This window comes from Bufo bufo, chromosome 11, assembly GCF_905171765.1.
Source record: "Bufo bufo chromosome 11, aBufBuf1.1, whole genome shotgun sequence".
In the NCBI taxonomy this organism is placed as follows: domain Eukaryota; kingdom Metazoa; phylum Chordata; class Amphibia; order Anura; family Bufonidae; genus Bufo; species Bufo bufo.
In genome coordinates this window covers 100046017-100057387 of record NC_053399.1, presented here as the reverse complement: position 1 = coordinate 100057387, position 11371 = coordinate 100046017, and the positions used below count along the sequence as shown (strand labels likewise).

At 52.1% G+C, this 11371-nt stretch overlaps 1 protein-coding gene across 1 annotated transcript; it reads right to left on the bottom strand.

The window, feature by feature from the left end:
* Positions 1-1142: 1142 nt before the first annotated feature.
* On the bottom strand, positions 1143-10036 carry JTB (jumping translocation breakpoint). The gene is made up of 5 exons (XM_040412287.1): positions 9920-10036; positions 2048-2097; positions 1885-1970; positions 1720-1799; positions 1143-1644 (listed from the first exon to the last, which is right to left on the bottom strand). Exons 1-5 carry the CDS (start codon positions 9973-9975, stop codon positions 1488-1490), a joined length of 429 nt encoding a protein of 142 aa, XP_040268221.1. The 5' UTR covers positions 9976-10036; the 3' UTR covers positions 1143-1487.
* Between the last annotated feature and the right edge of the window lie 1335 nt (positions 10037-11371).

The following is an 11371-nucleotide window of genomic DNA, read 5'->3' as shown; positions in this document are numbered from 1 at the left end:
TACATACATTACTTATCCTGTACTGATTCTGAGTTACATCCTGTATTATACTCCAGAGCTGCACTCACTATTCTGCTGGTGCAGTCACTGTGTACATACATTACATTACTTATCCTGTACTGATCCTGAGTTACATCCTGTACTATACTCCAGAGCTGCACTCACTATTCTGCTGGTGCAGTCACTGTGTACATACATTACTTATCCTGTACTGATCCTGAGTTACATCCTGTATTATACTCCAGAGCTGCACTCACTATTCTGCTGGTGGAGTCACTGTGTACATACATTACTTATCCTGTACTGATGCTGAGTTACATCCTGTACTATACTCCAGAGCTGCACTCACTATTCTGCTGGTGCAGTCACTGTGTACATACATTACTTATCCTGTACTGATTCTGAGTTACATCCTGTATTATACTCCAGAGCTGCACTCACTATTCTGCTGGTGCAGTCACTGTGTCCATACATTACATTACTTATCCTGTACTGATCCTGAGTTACATCCTGTATTATACTCCAGAGCTGCACTCACTATTCTGCTGGTGCAGTCACTGTGTACATACATTACTTATCCTGTACTGATCCTGAGTTACATCCAGTATTATACTCCAGAGCTGCACTCACTATTCTGCTGGTGCAGTGACTGTGTACATACATTACTTATCCTCTACTGATCCTGAGTTACATCCTGTATTATACTCCAGAGCTGCACTCACTATTCTGCTGGTGCAGTCACTGTGTACATACATTACTTATCCTGTACTGATCCTGAGTTACATCCTGTATTATACTCCAGAGCTGCACTCACTATTCTGCTGGTGCAGTCACTGTGTACATACATTACTTAGCCTGTATTATACTCCAGAGCTGCACTCACTATTCTGCTGGTGCAGTCACTGTGTACATACATTACTTAGCCTGTATTATACTCCAGAGCTGCACTCACTATTCTGCTGGTGCAGTCACTGTGTACATACATTACTTATTCTGTATGATACTCCAGAGCTGCACTCACTATTCTGTACCTTCACAGCTGAAATCTCCAGTGCCCCCTGCTATTACAGCTTCTTCGGGTGTTCACTGCAGGTATCTGAAGTAGGAAATCTAATGTTAGGTAATGACATGGCCAATTTAACTTCAAACTCTAAGAACTTTATTGATCATAATAAAAAAAATCCAACAATAATAATAATAATACAGTCCGGTCGTCCACAGTTCAGCCCGTCCTGGTTACCTGGTGGCGCCCTCTGCTGGTGGAGGACTGGTCAGACATTCACTGATTGACATGGTGATGTCACTTGGTTTTATAATCCGATTTGCTGAGGTCATCACTCCACGTAAATCTCCGATGAGAATAACTTTTCCACAACCGCCATGATGGGAGAAGAGGACGCAGAGTGCGCGGGGTGGAGCATCAGAGGCCAGGAGACAGGACAAGATGGCGGAAGGGGGGGGCCATAGTCTCCTACAGACGCCCCCAGTTAGATGGACTCGATCTGTTTGCGCACTTTCTCCAGCGCTCGCCGATCCAACGTCCTCTGCCGCGAAATCACCAGGAGGGCGAGCGCAACTGTGCCCGCCAACATGAGGCCCACAAACTGCCAGAACACCCGCTTCTCCATGGGGACAGAGCGACAGCTGAGGGGAGGGGCAGATGTGGTTACACAGGGTGAAGGTGCCAGAACCCCCCGGGCCCCTCGGGCCCCTCCTCACCTCTTATACTCGGACTTGTTGGAGTTGGTACAGGCAACCTGCTCTACGAAGCCGGAGTCGCTGCACTGATCGAGGGTCTTCTGTAGGGGGAGACAGGGAGATGGCGGTTAATGGCAGACGATCAGCGGAGCAGTGAAGCGTAAGCTCCGCAGACAACGCACTCACCGTCTCAAACTGAGTACAGCTGTAGCAGTCCTTAGATATGGTGTACGCCTCTCTCTGCCAGCAGGGGGCGCTCACCGACGCAGGGTCTGCAACATACAACAGTCACATGAGAAGTAACGTGCCATGAGATCTGGTCAAGAAGGCGGAGACAAGCGAGACGTACCGGACTCTGCCGCGGCCTTCTGATCCTGCGCGGGAGACGACAGAACCCAACTGCAAGGGAACACAGATATATCAGCCCGGGGGGCGTTAATGAGAGTGACACACAGGAGATGAGGGGGCGGTAATGAGTGTGACACACAGGAGATGAGGGGACACTAATGACTGTGACACACAGGAGATGAGGGGACACTAATGACTGACACACAGGAGATGAGGGGGCGGTAATGAGTGTGACACACAGGAGATGAGGGGGCGGTAATAAGTGTGACACAGAGGAGATGAGGGGGCGGTAATGAGTGTGACACACAGGAGATGAGGGGGCGGTAATAAGTGTGACACACAGGAGATGAGGGGGCGGTAATGAGTGTGACACACAGGAGATGAGGGGACACTAATGACTGTGACACACAGGAGATGAGGGGGCGGTAATAAGTGTGACACACAGGAGATGAGGGGGCGGTAATGAGTGTGACACACAGGAGATGAGGGAGCGGTAATGAGTGTGACACACAGGAGATGAGGGGACACTAATGACTGTGACACACAGGAGATGAGGGGGCGGTAATAAGTGTGACACACAGGAGATGAGGGGGGCGGTAATGAGTGTGACACACAGGAGATGAGGGAGCGGTAATGAGTGTGACACACAGGAGATGAGGGGGCGGTAATGAGTGTGACACACAGGAGATGAGGGGGCGGTAATGAGTGTGACGCACAGGAGATGAGGGGGCGGTAATGAGTGTGACACACAGGAGATGAGGGGGCGGTAATGAGTGTGACACACAGGAGATGAGGGGGCGGTAATAAGTGTGACACACAGGAGATGAGGGGGCGGTAATAAGTGTGACACACAGGAGATGAGGGGGGCGGTAATAAGTGTGACACACAGGAGATGAGGGGGCGGTAATAAGTGTGACACACAGGAGATGAGGGGGCGGTAATAAGTGTGACACACAGGAGATGAGGGGGCGGTAATAAGTGTGACACACAGGAGATGAGGGGGCGGTAATGAGTGTGACACACAGGAGATGAGGGGGCGGTAATGAGTGTGACACACAGGAGATGAGGGGGCGGTAATGAGTGTGACACACAGGAGATGAGGGGGCGGTAATGAGTGTGACACACAGGAGATGAGGGGGCGGTAATGAGTGTGACACACAGGAGATGAGGGGGCGGTAATAAGTGTGACACACAGGAGATGAGGGGGCGGTAATGAGTGTGACACACAGGAGATGAGGGGGCGGTAATGAGTGTGACACACAGGAGATGAGGGGGCGGTAATAAGTGTGACACACAGGAGATGAGGGGGCGGTAATGAGTGTGACACACAGGAGATGAGGGGGCGGTAATGAGTGTGACACACAGGAGATGAGGGAGCGGTAATGAGTGTGACACACAGGAGATGAGGGGGCGGTAATAAGTGTGACACACAGGAGATGAGGGGGCGGTAATGAGTGTGACGCACAGGAGATGAGGGGGCGGTAATGAGTGTGACACACAGGAGATGAGGGGGCGGTAATGAGTGTGACACACAGGAGATGAGGGGGCGGTAATAAGTGTGACACACAGGAGATGAGGGGGCGGTAATAAGTGTGACACACAGGAGATGAGGGGGCGGTAATAAGTGTGACACACAGGAGATGAGGGGGCGGTAATAAGTGTGACACACAGGAGATGAGGGGGCGGTAATAAGTGTGACACACAGGAGATGAGGGGGCGGTAATAAGTGTGACACACAGGAGATGAGGGGGCGGTAATAAGTGTGACACACAGGAGATGAGGGGGCGGTAATAAGTGTGACACACAGGAGATGAGGGGGCGGTAATGAGTGTGACACACAGGAGATGAGGGGACACTAATGACTGTGACACACAGGAGATGAGGGGGCGGTAATGAGTGTGACACACAGGAGATGAGGGGGCGGTAATAAGTGTGACGCACAGGAGATGAGGGGGCGGTAATGAGTGTGACGCACAGGAGATGAGGGAGCGGTAATGAGTGTGACACACAGGAGCTGAGGGGGCGGTAATGAGTGTGACACACAGGAGATGAGGGGGCGGTAATGAGTGTGACACACAGGAGATGAGGGGGCGGTAATGAGTGTGACGCACAGGAGATGAGGGGGCGGTAATGAGTGTGACACACAGGAGATGAGGGGGCGGTAATGAGTGTGACACACAGGAGATGAGGGGGCGGTAATGAGTGTGACACACAGGAGATGAGGGAGCGGTAATGAGTGTGACACACAGGAGATGAGGGGACACTAATGACTGTGACACACAGGAGATGAGGGGGCGGTAATAAGTGTGACACACAGGAGATGAGGGGGCGGTAATGAGTGTGACACACAGGAGATGAGGGGGCGGTAATGAGTGTGACGCACAGGAGATGAGGGGGCGGTAATGAGTGTGACGCACAGGAGCTGAGGGGGCGGTAATGAGTGTGACACACAGGAGATGAGGGGGCGGTAATGAGTGTGACGCACAGGAGATGAGGGGGCGGTAATGAGTGTGACGCACAGGAGCTGAGGGGGCGGTAATGAGTGTGACACACAGGAGATGAGGGGGCGGTAATGAGTGTGACACACAGGAGATGAGGGGGCGGTAATAAGTGTGACACAGAGGAGATGAGGGGGCGGTAATGAGTGTGACACACAGGAGATGAGGGGGCGGTAATAAGTGTGACACACAGGAGATGAGGGGGCGGTAATAAGTGTGACACACAGGAGATGAGGGGGCGGTAATGAGTGTGACACACAGGAGATGAGGGGGCGGTAATGAGTGTGACACACAGGAGATGAGGGAGCGGTAATGAGTGTGACACACAGGAGATGAGGGGACACTAATGACTGTGACACACAGGAGATGAGGGGACACTAATGACTGTGACACACAGGAGATGAGGGGACACTAATGACTGTGACACACAGGAGATGAGGGGGCGGTAATGAGTGTGACACACAGGAGATGAGGGGGCGGTAATAAGTGTGACACAGAGGAGATGAGGGGGCGGTAATGAGTGTGACACACAGGAGATGAGGGGGCGGTAATAAGTGTGACACACAGGAGATGAGGGGGCGGTAATGAGTGTGACACACAGGAGATGAGGGGACACTAATGACTGTGACACACAGGAGATGAGGGGGCGGTAATAAGTGTGACACACAGGAGATGAGGGGGCGGTAATGAGTGTGACACACAGGAGATGAGGGAGCGGTAATGAGTGTGACACACAGGAGATGAGGGGACACTAATGACTGTGACACACAGGAGATGAGGGGGCGGTAATAAGTGTGACACACAGGAGATGAGGGGGGCGGTAATGAGTGTGACACACAGGAGATGAGGGAGCGGTAATGAGTGTGACACACAGGAGATGAGGGGGCGGTAATGAGTGTGACACACAGGAGATGAGGGGGCGGTAATGAGTGTGACACACAGGAAATGAGGGGGCGGTAATAAGTGTGACACACAGGAGATGAGGGGGCGGTAATAAGTGTGACACACAGGAGATGAGGGGGCGGTAATGAGTGTGACACACAGGAGCTGAGGGGGCGGTAATGAGTGTGACACACAGGAAATGAGGGGGCGGTAATAAGTGTGACACACAGGAGATGAGGGGGCGGTAATAAGTGTGACACACAGGAGATGAGGGGGGCGGTAATGAGTGTGACGCACAGGAGATGAGGGGGGCGGTAATGAGTGTGACACACAGGAGATGAGGGGGCGGTAATGAGTGTGACACACAGGAGATGAGGGGGCGGTAATGAGTGTGACACACAGGAGATGAGGGGGCGGTAATGAGTGTGACACACAGGAGATGAGGGGGCGGTAATAAGTGTGACACACAGGAGATGAGGGGGCGGTAATGAGTGTGACACACAGGAGATGAGGGGGCGGTAATGAGTGTGACACACAGGAGATGAGGGGGCGGTAATGAGTGTGACACAGGAGATGAGGGGGCGGTAATGAGTGTGACGCACAGGAGATGAGGGAGCGGTAATAAGTGTGACACACAGGAGATGAGGGGGGCGGTAATAAGTGTGACACACAGGAGATGAGGGGGCGGTAATAAGTGTGACACACAGGAGATGAGGGGGCGGTAATAAGTGTGACACACAGGAGATGAGGGGACACTAATGACTGTGACACACAGGAGATGAGGGAGCGGTAATGAGTGTGACACACAGGAGATGAGGGGGCGGTAATAAGTGTGACACACAGGAGATGAGGGGGCGGTAATGAGTGTGACACACAGGAGATGAGGGGGGCGGTAATGAGTGTGACACACAGGAGATGAGGGGGCGGTAATGACTGTGACACACAGGAGATGAGGGGGCGGTAATGAGTGTGACACACAGGAGATGAGGGGGCGGTAATGAGTGTGACGCACAGGAGATGAGGGGGCGGTAATGAGTGTGACACACAGGAGATGAGGGGGCGGTAATAAGTGTGACACACAGGAGATGAGGGGGCGGTAATGAGTGTGACACACAGGAGATGAGGGGGCGGTAATAAGTGTGACACACTGGAGATGAGGGGGAGGTAATGAGTGTGACACACAGGAGATGAGGGGGCGGTAATGAGTGTGACACACAGGAGATGAGGGGGCGGTAATGAGTGTGACACACAGGAGATGAGGGGGGCGGTAATGAGTGTGACGCACAGGAGATGAGGGGGCGGTAATGAGTGTGACGCACAGGAGATGAGGGGGCGGTAATGAGTGTGACGCACAGGAGATGAGGGGGCGGTAATGAGTGTGACACACAGGAGATGAGGGGGCGGTAATGAGTGTGACGCACAGGAGATGAGGGGGCGGTAATGAGTGTGACACACAGGAGATGAGGGGGCGGTAATAAGTGTGACACACAGGAGATGAGGGGGCGGTAATAAGTGTGACACACTGGAGATGAGGGGGAGGTAATAAGTGTGACACACAGGAGATGAGGGGGCGGTAATAAGTGTGACACACAGGAGATGAGGGGGCGGTAATGAGTGTGACACACAGGAGATGAGGGGACACTAATGACTGTGACACACAGGGAGATGAGGGGACACTAATGCCTGTGACACAGGGGGAGATGAGGGGACGGTAATAAGTGTGACACACAGGAGATGAGGGGGCGGTAATAAGTGTGACACACTGGAGATGAGGGGGCGGTAATAAGTGTGACACACAGGAGATGAGGGGGCGGTAATGAGTGTGACACACAGGAGATGAGGGGACACTAATGACTGTGACACACAGGGAGATGAGGGGACACTAATGACTGTGACACACAGGGAGATGAGGGGACACTAATGACTGTGACACACAGGGAGATGAGGGGACACTAATGACTGTGACACACAGGGAGATGAGGGGACACTAATGACTGTGACACACAGGGAGATGAGGGGACACTAATGACTGTGACACACAGGGAGATGAGGGGACGATAATAACTGACACAGGGGGAGATGAGGGGACACTAATGACTGTGACACAGGGGGAGATGAGGGGACACTAATGACTGTGACACAGGGGGAGATGAGGGGACACTAATGACTGTGACACACAGGGAGATGAGGGGACACTAATGACTGTGACACATGCAGATGAGGGGACACTAATGACTGTGACACAGGGGGAGATGAGGGGACACTAATGACTGTGACATGGGGAGATGAGGGGACACTAATGACTGTGACACAGGGGGAGATGAGGGGACACTAATGACTGTGACACAGGAGGAGATGAGGGGGCGGTAATGAGTGTGACATGGGGGAGATGAGGGGACACTAATGACTGTGACATGGGGGAGATGAGGGGACACTAATGACTGTGACACATGGGGAGATGAGGGGACACTAATTACTGTGACACAGGGGGGAGATGAGGGGACACTAATGACTGTGACACAGGGAGATGACGGGGACACTAATGACTGTGACACAGGGGGAGATGAGGGGACACTAATGACTGTGACACAGGGGGAGATGAGGGGACACTAATGATTGTGACACAGGGGGAGATGAGGGAGCGGTAATGAGTGTGACACAGGGGGGGATATGAGGGGACACTAATTACTGTGACACAGGGGGGAGATGAGGGGACACTAATGACTGTGACACAGGGGGAGATGAGGGGACACAAATGACTGTGACACAAGGGAGATGAGGGGACACTAATGACTGACACAGGGAGATGACGGGGACACTAATGACTGTGACACAGGGAGATGACGGGGACACTAATGACTGTGACACAGGGGGAGATGAGGGGACACGAATGCCTGTGACACAGGGGGAGATGAGGGGACACTAATGACTGTGACACACGGGGAGATGAGGGGTCACTAATGACTGTGACACACGGGGAGATGAGGGGTCACTAATGACTGTGACACAGGGGAGATGAGGGGACACTAATGACTGTGACACAGGGGAGATGAGGGGACACTAATGACTGTGACACACAGGGAGATGAGGGGACACTAATGACTGTGACACAGGGAGATGAGGGGACACTAATGACTGTGACACAGGGAGATGAGGGGACACGAATGCCTGTGACACACGGGGAGATGAGGGGACACTAATGACTGTGACACAGGGAGATGAGGGGACACGAATGCCTGTGACACACAGGGAGATGAGGGGACACTAATGCCTGTGACACAGGGGGGGGAGATGAGGGGACACGAATGCCTGTGACACAGGGGGGGATATGAGGGGACACGAATGCCTGTGACACAGTGGGGGAGATGAGGGGACACTAATGACTGTGACACAGGGAGATGAGGGGACACGAATGCCTGTGACACAGGGGGAGATGAGGGGACACTAATGACTGTGACACACAGGGAGATGAGGGGACACTAATGACTGTGGCACAGGGAGATGAGGGGACACTAATGACTGACACAGGGAGATGAGGGGACACTAATGACTGTGACACAGGGGGAGATGAGGGGACACTAATGACTGTGACACACAGGGAGATGAGGGGACACGAATGCCTGTGACACAGGGGGAGATGAGGGGACACTAATGACTGTGACACACAGGGAGATGAGGGGACACTAATGACTGTGACACACAGGGAGATGAGGGGACACTAATGACTGTGACACAGGGGAGATGAGGGGACACTAATGACTGTGACACAGGGGGAGATGAGGGGACACTAATGACTGTGACACACAGGGAGATGAGGGGACACTAATGACTGTGACACACAGGGAGATGAGGGGACACTAATGACTGACACACAGGGAGATGAGGGGACACTAATGACTGTGACACAGGGAGAGATGAGGGGACACTAATGACTGTGACACAGGGAGATGAGGGGACACTAATGACTATTACACATGGGGAGATGAGGGGACACTAATGACTGTGACACAGGGGGAGATGAGGGGACACTAATGACTGTGACACACAGGGAGATGAGGGGACACTAATGACTGACACACAGGGGGAGATGAGGGGACACTAATGACTGTGACACAGGGAGAGATGAGGGGACACTAATGACTGACACACAGGGGGAGATGAGGGGACACTAATGACTGTGACACAGGGGGGAGATGAGGGGACACTAATGCCTGTGACACAGGGGGGGATATGAGGGGACACTAATTACTGTGACACAGGGGGAGATGAGGGGACACTAATGACTGACATAGGGAGATGAGGGGACACTAATGACTGTGACACACAGGGAGATGAGGGGACACTAATGACTGTGACACACGGGGAGATGAGGGGACACTAATGACTGTGACACAGGGGGGGGGATATGAGGGGACACTAATGCCTGTGACACAGGGGGGATATGAGGGGACACTAATGCCTGTGACACAGGGGGGAGGAGGACGCGCACTCACCGGTGTACGCTCAGCACCAGGACGCCTCTCAGCAGCCAGCCCCCCGCCGCCGCCATCTCTCCGGTCCCACAGTTGTCACTCGCTTCTTCCTGGGGATGAATCACAACTTCCGCTCGGTCTGAGCCGCAGACTGTGGTGTTCGGAAGTTTCGGCGCGCCCTCTATTGGCTGGAGGAGGAATAGCCGCGCTGTCCTTTGCGCACTCCTGCCATCTTGTGGTTGTAGGTGATATTGCAGGATCCTTTTATCACCTGTGTTCGGGGGCCAGGGATGGAGGGACAGAGATTTCTCCTCAGTGCTACAGTGCATCATCTCTGACCACCCCTGTCAGCTCAGAACTAACTGTCCTCAGTGTGCTTCCTATAATAAATGTATTATAATATTGTATTTAAACTGAATGTAATACATATCTGTCTGCCCCCGAAGCCTGTGATTCCATCCTCTGCCTGTTTCGATGTCCTTCAGCTTTCTAAATAACAGGTATACAAAGAACAGCCAAAAACCCACATTCACCCGCCTAATCTTGGTATTTTGACCGTCTCTGACCCGTCATGGACTCCACGAGACCTCGAGGTCTGATGTAAACTTCTCAGTGCGGCCTCCATGGATCCCACACATGAAGATTGGATTGAGATCTGGGAATTTGAAGACAAGTGGAAGGTGTCACATCCAGTGCTCCCTCTAAGCCTTGGCAGCTGCTGAGCGGGGTCGGCTCCTAGCTGGGCACAGCGCCATCAAAGGTGGCGATAGGAAAACCTAAGACAATTGTCACATCTAAGAGCATACCGTGTAACCCCTGCACCATGCTGTACAATATACAGTATAATCCCTGCACCATGCTGTACAATACAGTATAATCCCTGCAACATGCTGTACAATACAGTATAATCCCTGCACCATGCTGTACAATACAGTATAACCCCTGCACCATGCTGTACAATATACAATATAATCCCTGCACCATGCTGTGTAATATACAGTATAATCCCTGCACCATGCTGTACAATACAGTATAATCCCTGCAACATGCTGTACAATACAGTATAATCCCTGCACCATGCTGTACAATACAGTATAATCCCTGCACCATGCTGTACAATATACAATATAATCCCTGCACCATGCTGTGTAATATACAGTATAATCACTGCACCATGCTGTACAATACAGTATAATCCCTGCACCATGCTGTACAATATACAGTATAATCCCTGCACCATGCTGTACAATATAGTATAATCCCTGCACCATGCTGTACAATACAGTATAATCCCTGCACCATGCTGTACAATACAGTATAATCCCTGCACCATGCTGTACAATATACAATATAATCCCTGCACCATGCTGTACAATATACAATATAATCCCTGCACCATGCTGTACAATATAGTATAATCCCTGCACCATGCTGTACAATACAGTATAATCCCTGCACCATGCTGTACAATAT

Coding starts and splice junctions, on each gene's coding strand:
- JTB (XM_040412287.1), bottom strand. CDS start 9,975: ATGGCGGCGGCGGGGGGCTGGCTGCTGAGAGGCGTCCTGGTGCTGAGC. Junction 1,800..1,884: donor GCTGTACTCAGTTTGAGACG/GTGAGTGCGTTG, acceptor CTCCCCCTACAG/AAGACCCTCGATCAGTGCAG. Junction 1,645..1,719: donor AACAAGTCCGAGTATAAGAG/GTGAGGAGGGGC, acceptor CCCTCCCCTCAG/CTGTCGCTCTGTCCCCATGG.